Raw genomic sequence first — 18,363 nt, forward strand, 5'->3', positions numbered from 1 at the left:
TGCATGTGTTACCTGTTTTTTTTTTAAACTAATTTTTAAAAATGGCCAGGCATAGGTATGAAATTAGGCCAAATGTGAGGTATACACATAAACTAATAGTTACGATAGGGTAGGCGTCAGGGAACAAGCAGATACTGTAAGTGAAGCAAGTCAGTGGGATAGAAGTGAGGCAGGTCAGCCACAGAGAGACCTTGACATAAGACAGTTTTGTTTTAAATAAAAAGTATCTGATTTGCTTTTCCTGCAAATCATGCAAATCCCTAGGATATAGGCACTTCAGGATAGAGTGGGATAAACTTTAGGAAAATGGTAAAACTGTTCATTTATAGGGAGTGAGAAGGATGGATTGAGGGATCAAGCCAGACGGAAATATACTAGCCAGAACTTGTGCTGTTCCCTCGTCTTATATTGGAGGCAGCGGAGCCGGCCAGGGGCTGGACACTTACAGGGCATCTGCCATGGCCAGGCACCGAGGTGGGTGTTCCGGGTTTGCTGTACCACCTCCAGTGCTCACAGTGACTCACAGTGTTTCCACTGTACAGCTCAGGAATCTGATTCAGGACACAGAGATACTGAGTGGCAAAGCCAGGATTCAAACCCAGATCTGTCCTTACTGTTTTTACTGCTTCTTCTGAATTATTAGCACACCGAGGAGATTTGGGCCCTTTTCATGGTCAGTATGAACTAAGGCTCAGATCCAGGGACCTTCAGCCCTGTTCTCAGAAGAAAGTCTTCATTCTTTTTTATCTAGACCCTCTAAGTCCAAGCCCACTTTTTCCAGCATGTGGTTCAAAGAGTAAAAAAGAGCTGCTCCATTTTTGAAAAGAGAAAAAAAAAATCTCATTTATTCGGAAAGGAATGTCTGTTGCTGTGTTTGTTAATGCCTTCATGTGTTTGTTTTTTCAGCTGGTTATTTTAAGTCCATAAATATGGTTTGTCTTATGTGAGTGCAATTCTCCTTCTCCAAAGTGCTAGATCAGTGATATTCATAACTAACGATTCTCCCTCTAAATTTGTCCAGTTAAGAGGAAGATAATAGAATATCATGTCATATTCCCCCTCCCCCCACCTTGTTTTTAAATAACTGGGACAGGATATTGGGTTTTGTTTGTTTTCAGTTAATTTTCTTTGGAGCCAGAGCATAGAGTTTTATCTGTTTTTAACACGCACAACCCCTACTTCCACCAGATGCTCTAGGAGTTCATTTTCTCACTTGACTTGGTAGTGCGTTCTCACCATTGGTGACTGTCCATCATTTTCAGCAGCCGTTACAACTCCCTAAGCCTCATGACGTGCTTGGTAGAAAATACCCGTTTTCTCTTTTTTGTGACCCAGACCTCAGGGAGAGGAAATATCAATTTATTTTCTGTTCTTTACCTTTCCAGGCAAAATCCATGTTTGGTGACCAGAGCTGTGTATATTGATATTCTCTTCCTGTTGACTTCCTGCCTTGACAAACCCGCAAAAGGCAACCAGCCAGGTATGATTCATAGTTATATCATATTTTGGACTGATTACAGGTCTTTGAAATGTAGGTGGGGTTTTGAGTGGTTCCACCGCACACTCCCCCACCTTCTACTTTTGTAAGACTAACCACATATCAAAATTAAACATAGTGTCCTATGGTTCCCTCCTAGAAGCTTCCTAAGGAAACTTGTCCTTGTTTAGTTGCAAGTTTATTTTCTATTTGATCATTCAGGGAAGAGTCTGAACTTTACTCAGATACATACCCTCTGTATTTCTAAGACCTTGGTTCTTTCCTATTTCACGCATTTTCTTTGAAAGGTCATCATTTTCAAGAACTCAGTTCATTCTGTTCCATTCTGTGGAGATAACTGAGTGGACTCATTGGATTCTGGACCTGGATCAACCCCTCCCTACCTTAAGCTCTGACTTTGTACATGTGCCTTAGTGTCATGTATGTTTCCTGGTATAGGCCCCAGACCCATTGTTCTTTCAGTTGTTCTATTTTAATCATGATTCACAAATTTCTTAAAAGGGAGAGGGGCAACTCCAAATAAAAAAATTTTTTGATGTGTTTATATAAGAGGCCGCAGGAAGTGCTGTACATGAGTTCCAGGCCACAGACTGAAACTGATTTTCATCAACACAAACTGGAATGCAGGGTAATGAGCCTGCAACTGGTTAAAATCAGCATCTTCTAATTGATTAGGCCTGTCTAAAGGAGGCTACAATTACAAAGTCAGATTCTGAGTACAAGCAGGCCAGGCCTTTCCTCTGTTACATTTAGTCTGTCAATGATTTGTTGTCTTCAGTAAATATATTCAGGCTGTCAGAGTCCAGCTCTGTCCATATGGAACCCTGTTCCCAAATTCAAACCAATTTAAAATGCTTTGGGGGGGAGGTGCGAAACTGCCTCACTCAGATCAATGTATATTAGCCCCCAGATCCCCTGTGGCCATGCAGAGGTAATAGGAACACGCCTGGACTTTCATCAGCTCCACATCCCTGCAAAGGGGTAGCTGTTGCATCCGTTTGGTAGAATAGGATCATATAGTTTTATAGCTGTGAAACAGTCCTAGTTTATACCTCTTATCCCAGCATAATTATTACTCTTGAAAGTGTCCAGGTTTGCACAATAAATCACAGGTCACCCTAGCTATTAGGGCCCTCAGGGTTGCCTCCACTTTATTTTACACTTGAATTAACTGGGATCCAGAGATTATAAAGAGATTATGAATCAGATGTTACCAAGTAAATCATTTGGAGTTCTACCATTGCTGTATTTCAGTTCCAAATTTCATTTAGCTTTATAACACTTCTCTGCTTAATATCCAAAGAGCCTTGTCCATAAAGGAAAAAGAAGAAAAAAGGACAAAAAAAAAAAAATAAAGAGCCCTGTCCATATTGCTCACTACTTACAAACCCATCCATTGGGCTCCTGTCAGAGTTGTGTGTGGTTGACTATAATCATTAGTTTATTTGAACTAAGTTTTTCTTGGTGTATAAGTACCATCATTCCTTGTCCAGAAGGGTTAACCTTTGAACGTTGTAAAATACCCTTCTCTCTCCGCCAGCTGCCTAATGAGCTGGGCTCCTACATGAAGGTGACTTTGACCTTTTGGAATCATCCTTTCCACAGCCTCGTACATTATTTAGAGTTTATACCCCAAGTAAATGTGATCACAAGCTGTTGTGTGTTATTCAGCAGTATTTCACATGCATCAATGTAAACTGTGCCTCTTAGAGGCATTACTCTGCAGGTTAAGGTGGGCAGGGGATGGGGCTCTTTCACTCTTATTCTAATATGACAGCCATAGGTCTAAATATCTTCTCCTTCACTCCCCAGTGTGGTAGTCACTAGCCACATGCGGCTCTCAAGCAATTGAGATGTGGCTGATCCAAGTTGAGATATTCTGTAAGAATAAAATACACACTGAATTTCAAAGACTTGGTGTGAAAAAAAGTAAAGTTCCTCAATAATTTTAATATTGATTACATATTGGAAGATTTTTGATTTATTGGTTTAAATAAAAAGCATTATTAAAATTAATTCCACTTGTTCCTTTTTACTTTTTAAAATGTGGCTATTAGAAAATCAAAAATTAAATAGATGGCTCATATATTCCTATCAGACAAGCACTGATTTTTTTTTCAGTTCTTTGGGAATTGCCCTCATAAGCCACAGAATATATATGTATGTGTCTCTCTGTATGAATGTATGTATGCATATGCTACGCCCACACAAAGAGTGGTAACAAATTTTCCTCCTTTGAGGATGAATTGGATTTTTAGAACTCACCAATTGTCAAATAAAATAGCAATGAAGGTGGATAGCACTGTTTAGGATAAAAATAAACTGTGAACTTAAAATCACTAAATCAGTTATTGTGTGCTTCATAAATTATTTCCAAAGGCAGTTCTGAGCAATAGCTAAGTGTTATCACCAAACAAGGTAATCACTTACTTGGATGTGTAGATTTAAATATGATTTCAAAATATTATCATAATGTACTTTTACCTTGTAAATGCATTGAAGGAATGAATCATGCCTTAAATTCTGTGTCCCCCAGCTAAGCAAGTAGCAGGCCTGTGTTAAATGGATTGGTTTTTAACTGATTGATTGAAATGCAGACTCTTCTTCAGTTTTTAGAATAGTTATAGGTGTCATCGAGATACAAACCTTATTTAAACTCGTGTATCAATCAGGTGTAATTTCATTTTCTGAATTCAAATCAAATGCTTATATCACGTCTACATGTTTGAAAATATGTGTCTGTCTACCTCCAAAGCTCACAGAGCTCAGAGCAGGGGAATATACCACATAGGCTCTGAAGCTAGATCCCTAGGTTTGAATCCCAGGTCCTCCGTTTACTATTTTTTGTGACCTTAGGCAAGTCATTTAACCTCTTTGAAATATTTTTTCTCAATTGTAAATGGGAATATAATAGGATCTGTATCTTAGGGTGGTTGTCAACTGAACATATAAAGTCCCATGTAAAGAATGTGCTTTGCATGGCGCAGAATAAGTGCTCAATAACTGTTAGCTGCCATCATCATTATCACTGGCAGGAAACTATGCATCTAATCCATTTCCTGCAGCCTGGCAGAGTTATGCTCAATCCCTCACATGTACACTTCTCCTCATGTTAAAACATTTTTAACAAAGAAGAAATACCTGCTTTCCAAGGAAAACACTGAAGCACACCTGGCATAGAACGGCAAGAATCCACTTTGGAATCCACTTGATTAGGGATGCTCCTTCCCCTCTGACTGATCCAGGAAAGGGTCATTTTGTTCTTGTTGTTCACTTACTTCTTCTTTCATCAGACATGACATGCTAACATTAGACATGTTGAGCACCTGGATCTGGAGATCCACATGGATACGTTATAGTCTTATAAGTAGGTCCAATAAGGAATCACAGATGCTGTAAAGGAAGTATGGGACACAACTGAGGCACTGAAGAATGAAAGGTTATTTCTAGTTGGGAGGGAAGGAAAGACTTTACAGAAGAGGAGGTGATTGAGCAGAGTTTTAAGGATAAGTAGAAATTCATAGATAGGCGGGGTGGAGGTAGATATTATAGACAGAGGGAGGAGCATGTCTAAAGCCACAGAGGCACAGGTCAGCACAGCTTTCAGAGAACTAGGACAGTGCCACTGGAGTGTTGTGTCCAGGGACAGGAAGCTGTGGCTAGAAGTGAGGCTGGGGAAGCAGGAACTCAATCAAGGAGGGCTTCATGGGCCAAAGTCTAAGGAGCTTGAACTTGGTCCTGTAGACAAAGGAGATCATTGGAGGATATAAGACAGAGAGTAGAGTAATGTGGTTTTAAAGGCAAGGTGACATTTTCTGTGCCCACATCCTTGTAGGATCCTTAGGACCCTTATGGAACCAAGTTTCTTTGTCAAGGAAAAAGAATGTTTTCTGAAAATGCAATCATGGAATGGCAGGGAGATTTGTCCAGGTATTATGATAACCATTATTGGGGGTTTGGGAGGTGGCGGGTGGGAAGTGGGGGACCAGAGTTAAAGGCAGCACGACGCTAAAAATAGTTGTTTTAGAATGATATGGTTATAGGGGGGTTTCTTCCTCTTATTTTCCTTTTTACTAATTTTACACAACATAATTCTGTTTTATTCATATTTGTATGTACATATATTTCAACAGTAACTGTATCAAAATATGAATTTTAAAGATTAATTATAACAAAAGAAATGAAGTAATGTCAGTTTCTGGGAAGCTTTTTTAGATGGTGGAGGATCTGCCCGTCTCCTCTCAAATACTAGTCTGTAAGTGACCTTGGAAGGCTATTCCTACCTCTAAAATGTCTTAGAACCACATTGAAGGGCTGGGGGCATAAACAATGAGAAAATCAGTGAAGGGGAAAGGCAGAGAAGATGATTAGAACAGCTTAAGATAATGATGTGTTTTGTGTAATTCAAACTTTTATCTTAGTACTTCCCAATCATTTGAGGTTTCCTTAGCCATTAACTAGGTTTTAAAAATTCCAAATCTGGGGGTTTTGTTTTGAGTTTTAAAGTGATTTAAACCCACAAGGACTCTCTGTCCCCTGTGTTCTTTTTCCTCTTCTGAATCCAGCTGTCATCATTAGTATATATCAGTTTCCTGCTGGAAAGAAAATTATAGTCTGCAGTTGGAGTTGTGGGGATGAGGAAGAAAGAGTCAAACTGCTGCAGGGACTCAGAGGCTGGGTTACAGGCCTGGGCAGGGGCAGGTATTTACTGAAATGCTATCTGAGACTTGACTAAATATTTACTCCCTTTATTCCAAGAGGTGGGCTTTCTATTTCTCTCTTATGCCCACACCCCTTCGGTTTGTGTTTTTCATAGCTACTGAATTGAACATTTTCTTTTACCAAGTGTTTAAACAAATATCTTACCTATTTGCACTGTCTAACTTTCAGTTTAAGTTGTCTTGGTGGGTTAATGAGTGGTTATTTTCTTTCCTAGTCTCCATTTTACTAATTTTATTTAACCTGGTTCTTTCTTTTGTAATTATATGTGTGTGTTATGTATTGAAATATGAATTTTGAAGAGGATTAGTTAATCCCAAAGAAATAAAGAAATGACCTAATAATTTCAGAGAAGTGTTTTAGGTGGAGAAGGATTTGGCCATCCTACCTATATCATGTAACTGATCTCAGAAGTCCATTTCCCTACCCCTGAAATGTGTACAGGATGCCCATTGTACTCTCATTTTTAGGAAACATTATTTTCAGTATCATCTCCCTTGCAGGGGTTATAGTAATCATGACCAACATTTACTGAGCCTTTAACTGTATGCCAAGCACTCTGCCAAGCATTTTGCATGCATTAATGAAGGAGGTACTAGTGGTCCTTCATTTTAGACGTGAGGAAACTGTGGCATAGAGAGAACTGCCCAAAGTCACGTGTACAGTCGGGTAGCAGAGCCTGAGTGCTCCGTACCGTGGCCCCGCAGCACGCTCAGGCCCGAGTCAGGAAAAGCACTCACTGTCTCAGGGAGGGGTGCCCTGAACCCTCTGTTGACTCAGTTTCCCAGGCTCCTGCTCCTCCTGCAGAATCCTCAGCTCCCAGAGAGGGATCCCCTTTTCAGAAGCTTTTATGGGGACTTTCTTGCCTCATTTCTGTCTCCCATTCCCAGGGTATATGGAATAATAAGAAAGCATGCAGGGACTGGAGCAGTTACTAGAAAGAGAAAGCTTGACACTCGCGGACAGCCACCTGCCCCTTTTCCCTTTGATCTAAGCCCCTGAACAAAAGCCGTCCCAATACCAGGCTGCTGGTGACTGCACTTTGTGGTTTCTGTGTTAGTTGGCATTTATAGTTCAGATCTTATCATTCTGCCAAGTGCAATAAACATTTTGTTTTAAATGGAATGTAACTTTTGTTATTGTTATTATTTTTCTTCTAAATGCTTTAAAAGTGACCAGCTTGTGAGCATGAAGTCAGAATCCCTAAATAGTCTTAAATGCCAAGTCAACATACTTCGTAGATCAGTATAAGATTAGAAGACAGGCTCTCATTTTTTGCTGCTGTATTTATATAATGGAAGTTTGGTAATGTAAGCCTTCCCAAAGGCCAGCTTCGATGTTGATGATGGTTAAACGGTAAAACCTGTGAGAAGTATTCAATGATGCCTTGTATTTGTACTGCCTAGAACATGAATAATATATGTGTGACATGAATAAATACAAGGTCAATGATTTTCATGACATATTAACTTTCTTTACCTAAGTTCCCGGGAAATATAGCCAAACAATTACAGAGAATGAAAACATTGGCAACCTACAAACACCTGCTTTGATTATTTGGTCTAATTAGTTTACATTTAACCAATTCCATCTGAACAAATTGAAAACAATCCTTATCTGTTCCCGCGGTCATGCACTTTTATCGGTGTTGGATGCAGATGTGTTTAATATGACACAGTTGGTGCTATTCTCTCAGCTCTGGGTGGGAGATAAAAGGGAATTGAGAACATATTTTTAGAGTCTTCTGGGGACTTTGTATTTCTGGGCCTGCAGCTACAAAATTTCAAAAAAAAAAAAGAAGGCTTTGTTGTTAATAAATTAGTTGCTTTTCTCCCAAACACTGGGAATGTCATCTGGACTGTCATCTGAACTGTTGCTTTTGCCAAAGGTATCTTTCCCAGGGAACAGTGAGCTCCTAAAATAAGCAGATGATTTCTAGCTGCCTTTCGGAAGTCAGAATAATACAGGATGTGTTATTAGATTGCTAGGTTCATGTGGTGTTTACCCCTTGTTAATTCCAAACCCGGTGCTGAGTATGTTGGTCCATAATTCTTAGAATTTTAGAGTTTAAAAATCATTTAATCAGTAGGTAGAGTGGAAACTGTAGCAATTAAGTGACTTGCCCAAGGTCACACAGCTGGTTGGTGAAAAAGTCAAGCTTTCTCAGCTCTTGGTCCACTGTCCATTTCTGTGACCAAAGTTAATAGTGTTGAGCATGGCCAAGAACCATGTCATGAAACCTTCTTACTCACATTTCCACTCCAGGAGTAAAATACTGTGCAAATGGGCAGCTGATATCTCAGAACATCTGTGATTTCAGTTTTCTGTGTGTTCCTGTCTTGCCCCATTTAGCCCCCCTCATCACAGATAATCTGAAACTAGTTGCCTATGTCAATTAAATTAGTTAGGCAAGCTGTTTTTGCAAGCTTATTCTAGACATTTCATATAAATGGAATCTTAAAACATGTGGCCTTTTGTGTCTGGATTCTTTCACTTAACAATGTTTTCAAGGTTTATCCATATTGTAGGATGAATCAATGCTCTATTCTTTTTTATGGCTGAATGATATTCCATTGGTGATATACCATGTTTTGTTTATTCAGCAGTTGATGGACATTTGGGTTGTTTACATCTTTTGGCTATTATGAATAATGCTATTCATGGACAAGTTTTTGTGGAGACATATGTTTTCAATTCTCTTGGGTAGTTACCTAGCAGTAGAACTACTGGGCCATATGCCAACTTGAACTTTTTGAGGAATTGCCAAACTTTTCCCAAAGGGACTGCACCATTTTACATTCCCATCAGCAACTTATGAGGTTTCCAATTTCTCCACATCTTCAACAGTAGTTGTTATTGTCCATCTTTTGATTATAGCCATCCTGGTGGGTGTGAAGTAGTATTTCATTGTGCTTTTGATTTGCATTTCCCTAATGGCTAATGATATTGAGAATCTTTTCTAATACTAATGGGCCATTTGTACACCTTCTTTAGAGAAATGTCTGCTCTGATCCTTTGGGTTATTTGTCTTTTCATTCTTGAGTTGTAAGAGTTCTTTATATATTCTAGATGTGAATCCCTTATCAGACGATTTGCAAACATTTTTTCCCATTCTGTGGGTTGACTTTTCACTTCTGTGATGATGTCCTTAAATGTACAAGTTTTTAGTTTTGATGCAGTCCACTGCATGTTTTTTTCTTTCATTGCTTATGCTTTTGATGTCATATCTAAAAAATTCTTGCCTAATCCAAGGTTACAAAAATTTGTATCCATTTTCTTCTTAAGAATTTGATAGTTTTATCTCTTAAGTTTTAGGTTTCTGATCCGTTTTGAATTAGTTTTTGCATTTGGTGTGAGGTACAGGCCCAGCTTCATCCTTTTGCATGTGGCTATCCATCTTTCCCAACACTATTTGTTTAAAAGACTTATCCTTTTCCTGATGAACTGTCTTGGCACTGGGTCAATCAGAAAATCAAGTGGCTATAAATACATGGACTTATTTCTGGATTCTCAGTTTTATTCCATCGACCTATGTGTCTGTCCTTATACTAGGACTACACTGTCTTTTTGGTTTTTTTGGTGGAGGGAGGTAATTAGGTTTATTTATTTACTTATTGTTTTAATGGAGGCACTGGGGACTGAACCTAGGACCTCGTGTATGCTAAGCAGGCACTCTGCCACTGAGCTATACCCTCCCCCCTAGGACTACACTGTCTTGACTATCATTGTTCCGTAGTAGCTTTGAAATCAGGATATGTGAGTCCTCCATCTTTGTTCTTCATTTTCTAGGTTGTTTTGACTGGGTCTCTTGCATTTTCATACAGATTTTAGAATCAGCTTGTCAATTTCTGCAAAAAGAAAAGAAAAGCCAACTAGGATTTTGATAGATATTATATTAAATCTGTAGTTCAATTTAAGGAGTATTGTCATTATTACAATACTATGTCTTCAGATATTCAGATCAGGACAGAGTGTCCTTCCATTTATTTAAGTCTTCAATTTCTTCCAGTGATGTTTTGTAGTTTTCAGTATACAAATCATGAGCATCTTCCGTTCAAAAATTTATTTCTATTTTATTATTTCAGTGATGTTACAAATGGAATTATTTTCTTAATTTCAATTTTTAAAAAATGTTTCCCCTTAACAGAGTCACTGGGGATTGGACCTAGGACCTTGTGCTCGCCAAGCACTCATTCTACCACTGAACTATACCCCCCACCCACTTAATTTCAATTTTGGATTGTTCATGCTAATATACAGAACTATAGTTGATATTTGTATATTTATCTTTTATCTCATGACCTTACTGAACTCATTTATTAACTCAGATTGTTTGTTTGTTTGTTTTTATGGACTTCTTGGAAGTTTCTGTGTATGAGATCATGTCATGTGCAGTAGAGATAGGTTTTACTTCTTCCTCTCCAATCTGGATGCCTTTTATTTATTTTCCTTGCCTGATTGCTTTGGCTAGAACTTCCAGTACAACGTTAAATAGAAGTGGCAAGAGCAGACATCCATGTCTTGCTCCTTATCTTAGGGGGAGACCTGTTAGTCTTTCACCATTAAGTCAGATGTTAGCTGTGGGTTTTTCATAGATGCCCTTTATCAGGTTAAAGAAGTTCCCATCTATTTCTTTCCTGTTGAGTGTTTTTATCATGAAAGGGTGTTGAATTTTGTCACATTTTTTTTCTATATCTGTTGAGATGATCATATGATTTTTGTCCTTTATTAATAGGATGTGAGTCATAACTTTTTCTTGCTGAGTAGCATTCCATCATATGCATGGTTCACTTATATTAATTCACTAGTTGAAATACATTTTGACACTTCCACTTTTTGGAAATTGTGAATATGCAGCTCTGAGCGTTCACACGTAAGTATTTGTGTAGCCATATATTTTTATCTTCCTTAAGTAAAACCTAGGAAAGGGATTACTAGTTCATATGATAAGAATTGTTTAAGTTATAAGGATCTGCCAAACTGTTTTCCAAAGGGCCTTACCACTTTGCATTCCCACCAGCAATGCAGGAGAGGTCCAGTTAGTCTGCATCCTCGTCTAAATTTGGTACTGTCCCTCATAAATGTTAGCCATTCTGGGAGATGTGTAGTGCTGTCTCATTGTGATTTTAATTTGCATTTCCCTTATGACCAAATACGTTGATAAATATTTTTCAAATATTTTCTCCCTCTCTTGGTTTTTTTTTTCTTAACAATGTCTTGTGAAGAGCAAATGGTTTTAATTTTGATGAAGTCTGATTTATCAATTTTTGCCACATGTTTTATGCTTTTTGTGCCCTAGGAAAGAAGTCTTTGCCTATCCTGAGGTCACAGAGATGTTCTCTCATGTTTTCTTCTAAAGTTTGATATTTAAGGTTTTACATCTAGATCTATGATCCACGTTGAGCTAATTTTCATATATGTCGTGAAATAAGGTTCTCTTTTTTATTTTTTCATATGACTATCCAGTTGTTCTAGCTCATCAAGACCTCTGAGCCCTGGGTTCCCCTCCCACTCCAGCCACTCTTCTGGGACATGGAAATTGCCTCTAGGTAGTAGTCTGGGCAGCTATGAGGCTTCCCTTGTTTCCATCTCTCAGGATCACAGTCCTGTACTGCCCATGTCTGAAGTTTAAAAACAATAATTCATACATTTGTCTAGTTTTCTAGTTGTTTATGGCAAAAGGCAATTCCTGTAGCAGTTAAACCTTCGTGGGCTGAAACAGAAATCACTTCATCACATTGTTTTGAAACCTCTTGGTTCCTCATTATAAAATGGGGATAATACCCCCAGAGGATTGGGGTGAAGGTCACATGAAAAAAATTTGTGAAAACTCCATGAAACGTAACATTACAAGAAAGGAAAAATCTAGCATTGGTAGAAAAGCAGCTATTAGGAAGTAAAATTGATAACAAGAACAAAGAAATGAATGGTCACCTCATCCCAGGTAGGAAATAGCTTCGGCAGGTCCCTTGGGCAGGTCCACTTACTCCCAGGCTCACCTGCATTGCCCATCTGGCAAAATTTACTTACTCCCTCCTTCCGTGTTGGAGCCAGGCTGCACATTAAGTAGCATTCCCAGTCCAACGAGATTCTGTTGGACTTGCCAGCTGTAAGCTGTACCTTGCAGCAACATTCCTGTAAGTGTTGATGTAGTCTAGTGGTGCCAGGAACCTCTTCCTTCTTAGAGTCTGTTTCTCCCAGAATGGTAAACTGCAGTGTGAGATCAGTGTTCCTAGCCTCTCATTACAGATGAGACATCAGAGGTAAGCCCCAGTTATTTAAAGGGATCTTCCCAGACTCTCTAGTTGGTTTCACACTGTATCTCGTCGCCTAAGGGTGGAAGAGAAGCCTGAGGTCCTTTGTGGGGAAAAGGTTCAATTAAACGGGGATGTCTAAGGTGTGATGATAAAGAAGTTCCTGATTTCCCAGTCTTGTCCCCAGGAGCAATTCGCTGACAACCAAAAGCAGAAGTATGCTTAGAAGTAATTTCATGTTTGTGTCTCTGCATTGTCATGTGTTTATCCACAAGTATTTCCTGACTTCCTCCCTGTGTTGGGCAGAGGTAGGGACGGGATGGTGGGTGGGTGGAGGCAAGAAGTACAAACTGTTGGTCCCACCCAGTGCCTGAGGAGCTCATTTTCAGCCTCCCCAAATCCTTTCCCAGCTCCTTGGACTGCCTGTCTCCCAAGCCCCAGGGACTGGTTTTATTTTCTGGATTAACTGGATAGTCTTCAAATAGTGTTTCTCAGGAGCTCATTCTTCTTCCTCAACAGCAGAGAAGGAATTTTGTGCTTAAAAAATTCTTCAAGAGGATGCCGGGGCAAGGGAAGGGGGGAATGTTTTCAGAGGGATGTGGGTCGGGGGCCACGCCTGTGTAAGCAGGGCGTGAAGGGGTTCAGAGACCTAGAAACAAAAGTAGGCAAGAAATAAACAACCAGGACCAGTTCCGGGCGCTTCTCAAGACAAAATTAGTCTCCAGACCCTTCCCCCCGGGTCATTCTTACATGTTTGTAACTGGAGGGACCCCTCGGGTCAGGATTACGGTTTACAGGGAGGGGCAGAGGATTAAATAGAAGAATGGAATTTCCCTTCGATAAGAAGAAGCCAAGATGTATTAAATCAGTTGATTTTTTTGTTACTGAGTTGTTGTCGTAGTTCCTATGGTTGCCTTTTCTCTCCAAATAGAATTTTTTTTAACAGAGAAATTGCATAACGGGACATCAACATTCACAGAGTGTACAAATGATCATCTGTGATTATTTTTAGAACCAGTTTATCAAATGTTCCAGATAAGAACTTTTTTGGATCTGATTACAGGTCTCTCTGACCAGAGCTATAATTCTTTGAAACAGAAAAAGCTGGCCATCTCCCTACGCTTCGTATCTGCCGAAATCTGCTTCGTATTTCCTCACTCTCCACTTTTTTAAGGAGGAGTAGAGATTCTGGTAGAGAAGGGGAAGATAGAGGAAACTTCTGCAAACCTTTCTTGACCTACTGGTAACAGAATTCAGAGCCTTTACATCATATGAAAGAGAAATCCACTCTCTTGTTCGTTCATTCATTCATTGCCTTCAAGACAGAGGGAACAGCGTATGAAAGGTCAGGCAGAATGAAGAACCTTGTTCTGAGGCTCAGTGGCAAGTGACCACCATGGTGACACAATCAGCATCATTGCCATTTACACAGTGTCCCCAGTAAGTGACTTACTCCATAGCAGTGAAACTGTTTTTTTTCTGTTTGGTTGGCCTTTTCAATCCTGGTAAGGATCCTTCGCCCTTCACAGATTCTCACTGCTGCTTATAAGTAGAACACGTTTGTTGTGATTACTGGAGTTTTAGCGTCCTCCGTAACCGTGTCTGCTGGGGCCAAGGAAACACTGTCGCTTTGGGCCTGTATACCTACTCCTTCTGGCCCCTTTTATTTGGGCCAGTTCAGCACAAAACAACCAGGCCATCTTGGTTCGTGACATAACAGGGAAGGCCAGCAACCATGTAATATTCAGGAGCTCTTTGGTTGAGCACTAGATGAAGGGGTTGACATATGATTAAGGGCCATGGTGTCTAAAAACAAATACCATTAAACACTTGAATTATACACGTTCAGCACGGCAAGATGTTAACACTGCGAGAAGCACGATGATCTCAGATGGTCTGAGGTCGTGGTTCTTAAAGTGTGGTCCCTGCATCAGCAGCCTCGGCATCACCCCAGGATTTGTCAGGAATGCGACTTGGGGGCCCTGCCCCAGCCCTCCTGGATCAGGAACTCTGGAGGTGAGCGCGCCACAGTTTGAGAACCACCGGTCTGAGGTAACAGCACAACCACCTCCCTTTCGGGGGTTTGCTCCAGCGATTGGGATGTTGGGTGAAACTGCCCTCTCTCTTTTAATTGCTGTGTTTCAGACTCTCTCTCTGTTTGCTGAGTACTTAAGAGTTAAATTCACCAAAATTAAATGCTCTTATGGTGAAACTCCACTCTATCCATAATTATATGGTAACGGTATCACCCATTACCCATTGCCACCCATTGTTTTCCAGAATGCCCTTGTTAAAGCTGTTTAGATTAACATGCATCTTTTAAGATTATGTAGATTTTTTTTAAAAAAAAAACCTGTATAAGTAGCTCAGAAAATGAAAGACAAATGAAGCATAGGCCTTCCCTTTGGAGATACGCTTCTTCTCTGAGGAGGAGACAGACTTCCCAAAAAAAAAACCAGAATCAGGGAATCCTTGCTCAAGGTAATGCTGCTTCTAAATCCTCTTTCAGCAGCTGGGGGTGATGTTAGCGCCCTACCTTGGTTGGTTAGGGAGTGGCGGCTTTGACATCCAGTTAATTTAAGCAATCACTGTTCAGGTTGCAGACATAACACTGAACCCTGCAACTTGCCAAAGAACCAAAACTGCTAAAATAACGCATCTGAGACTCCCAGAGGGAATGGTGTGAATGGGCCACTGTGCTCTGCTCGGTGCCTGGGGGATTCAGCAAAGTCCCTCCGTTCCTCTCTAGGAAATCTCTGTTCAGGTAGTCACACCCTCCAAATGGATCAACCTCAGGAAGCTTCCATCAGCTTCTCCAAAGCTGCAGTTCCCTATTGCTGCTGCCTGGTGACATTTTCACAATAAAACTATTGCAAAATGACACTGTAGCAAATTTTTCTTAAATCCACATTTCTTTAAAGAATTGTCCTTAATGATGACACTATGAATTTTCTACTTTTTTGGTGTTCAATAGCCATCTTTCTTGAAATGATAATAGATATGGTAGGTTTTTTTTTTTTTAACATCCTTTCTTTACAAAATAAAATGTTGGCAACTGATACCAGTCTGTCACGTTCTTTTTGATATTTGATTGGTACTTGAATTCTAAGCTTGGGAATTATTTCTCCATTGACCCAGGACATAGCACGGCAGGAGGTATTGTCCTTCCGAGCGAGCCCAGCCATTAAGCTCTTCCTCTGAAGGCTACAAAATCTTTGCTCTAAAGAGGAAGAAAAAAAAAGTTAATCTCAAAAATGAAATCAAATTGGATGTTTAGAATCAGTCACACATACTTGGGTGACTAAAATGACTATACTGTTGAGAAAAATCCAAAGATGTTCCAGACAAGAAGGGCTGGAAAAAAAACTCCCAATTAACAAAAGTTTGCAAAAAATCATCTAATTAATGAAAAATAAGATGGAGTCATTAAAGGGGAGGGACTTGATTCTTTCATTGGAAACTTGCCTTTCCAACAAAGATAAAAAGGAGGCAACCCAAAGCAATCAAAATTGAAATTGCAAGTAAAAAAGTTATCTTCTAGAGAAAAGGGTTGCCAGACCTCAGCTTGAAGAAGAACTGATTGCTATCAAAGAACTGACTTCAGTTTTTTGTGTCCTGCGGGCAACAGGCACTCACAGAAATGGAAATAAGTGGTCCGTGTTGATCTAGACTTTGAAATACATTTGGTAGGGCAGGACACAAAACAGTGCTTCACTCAGGAGAGATCCTGGTTGTGAAAACTATTTGATGAACTCTACCCCCTGTGGGGTGCAGAGGCCGTAAAATGGTAGCCATCAACCCCAGCTGCGCACTATCATCACCCGGGTCACTTTGAAACCAGGCTCGCCCCAGAGATGGGGTCAAGTGTCCCCTGAAATGGGTGTTTTTCTAAAGCTCTCCGGATAAATTTAATGTACCTCCTGGGCTGAGAAACCGCTGTGCTAGAGAGGAAAGCAATGCGTCTTTTTTAGTCTCTGCTGCTGCTTTTATTAAAGGGTTGGGCATTTCTAACGCCAACCTCCTATCCCACCCGGAGATGCCCTCCCTCTGGCACTGGTGGGGAGGGTGTTCTGCGGTCCCCACCTGAATGGGAACACCATGAGAGTGGGGCCTGGTCTTTCCAAATCACTGCTACACCCGAGACCTAGAACAGAACCTGTAAATAGTGAGCCAGCATCAAAGGCCTGCCTGCTAGGGGCCTTTTTATTCTTTTGAATTCTTGGGGATTTCCCCTCCTTTGGTGCTTTTATTGGTAAGAGAAAACAGGGTCCAGTGAATTTTCTCTGGTGAAGTACTGGGCTGGAGTCAGCTGTGCCCTGAGGCCCAGGCATTGCTCTGTGGTTTAACAAGCCTTCCAGGTGTTTCTGATGCTCACTCAAGTTTGAGAAACTCTAGGACACTTCATTGGATCTCGCTGCACAACAGAGAATATTTTTGCTATGCAACAGTTTGGAGAAAGTGCCTAAATGGATGTCATCTGATAGCTTCCTAGCTTGTGGCTCTGACCTAACCTCCCCTGCTGCGCCTCTGTTGACACAATAATTCAGTGAACTTATTCCCAGGTCTGTCTTTGTCTACTCTCTCCCAACTCCATGGAGCATTTGCCCTTTCCTCTCCCTCTGAGCAGTCTTAGCACACATCTTAAATTTTATTCCCTCCTGAATGCCCTCTATCCTTTTCCCCCACTTCTTTCTTCCAATAGAAAATAGGTGCACATTGCATTCATTTTGGTCATTCTTACAGCTTTTGTATTCTCCTTGCCTCCTATTTCTTATGGGTCCTTGGGCAAGTAATTAACCTTTCTGTTTCCTTATCCTCAAAATGTGAATAATAACAGTGCCTACTTCATTAAGTGAGTTAGTACTTGTTGACGTGCTAATACTCAGCAAGCATCAACTCTAAAAGTAATTATTTGTCATTTGCAGCAACATGGATGGACCTGGAGATTGTCATATTAAGTGAAGTGTCAGAAATAGAAAGAAAAAATACCATATGATATCACTTATATGTGGAATCTAAAAAAATAAACTTATTTACAAGACAGAAAAAGACTCACAACATAGAAGACAAACTTACAGTTACCAGGGGAAAAGAGGGGGGGATAAAATAGGAATTTGGGCTTTGCAGATACTATTATATGTAATATAAACAAGCAACAAGGTTTTACTGTATATCACAGGGAACTGTGTTCAATACCTTGTAATAGCCTATAGTGAAGACAAATAAAACTGTGTCTTCACAGAATCGCTATGATGTATACCAGAAATTAACACAGCATTGTAAACTGACTATACTTACAATAAAAAATAAAAATAAAGTATTATTCATAGCATTAAATAATGGGTATATAATATTCTATAGTGTCGGGCACATAAATACTCAACAGTTGTCAGCTTTTCTCACTAATGATTTTAGGGCACTAAGCATTTTGCAATTTTAGTAGTTGTCTTTATCCTCCCATTAGTTTAAAGCTCTTTGACAACAGGTAATTTTTCTTTCTCAGCTGTGAATCTCTGTGTCTCCCAAAGTACCTACTATATGCTCAGTGCATACTTACGGGATTATACAGAACCCTGCAGGCAGTGCAGGCTAAGAGGTCCCACAGGAGCCCTTCCTGAGCATGTCCCCTGTGGTCCCCTTCTTTGGGGTTGTGCCTTCGATCTCAGGCTTCTTGATAATATCATCCTTCTTCAAGGTCCTAAAGGAAGCAAGTGGATCTGGGTACCCAGCTCTTGAGTCCAGTGGACTAGACACTCTGCCTGGGATACCTCTCCTTCAGATAGCTAGGTTCATCCAAAAATTATCCAGAATGGCCTAGCTAGATCTCTGAGCCATGTTTCTGACTCCTCGCCAAACAAATGAAATTCCTTTTTTTTAATTTTATTTTTTATT

At 40.0% G+C, this 18,363-nt stretch overlaps 1 protein-coding gene across 6 annotated transcripts in view; it reads left to right on the plus strand.

Annotated features, from left to right (window-relative positions):
- The window catches only part of THADA (THADA armadillo repeat containing), a 286,630-nt gene that overhangs the window by 217,986 nt on the left and 50,281 nt on the right, over positions 1-18,363 (plus strand). For all 6 annotated transcript variants that reach the window (XM_010997148.3, XM_064494536.1, XM_064494535.1 and 3 more), the window contains one exon: positions 1,386-1,480. In XM_010997148.3, the coding sequence (XP_010995450.2) occupies positions 1,386-1,480 (95 nt within the window). The remainder of the gene's footprint in view (positions 1-1,385; positions 1,481-18,363) is intronic.

The sequence above is a fragment of the Camelus dromedarius genome, chromosome 15 (assembly GCF_036321535.1).
Source record: "Camelus dromedarius isolate mCamDro1 chromosome 15, mCamDro1.pat, whole genome shotgun sequence".
NCBI classification, from domain to species: domain Eukaryota; kingdom Metazoa; phylum Chordata; class Mammalia; order Artiodactyla; family Camelidae; genus Camelus; species Camelus dromedarius.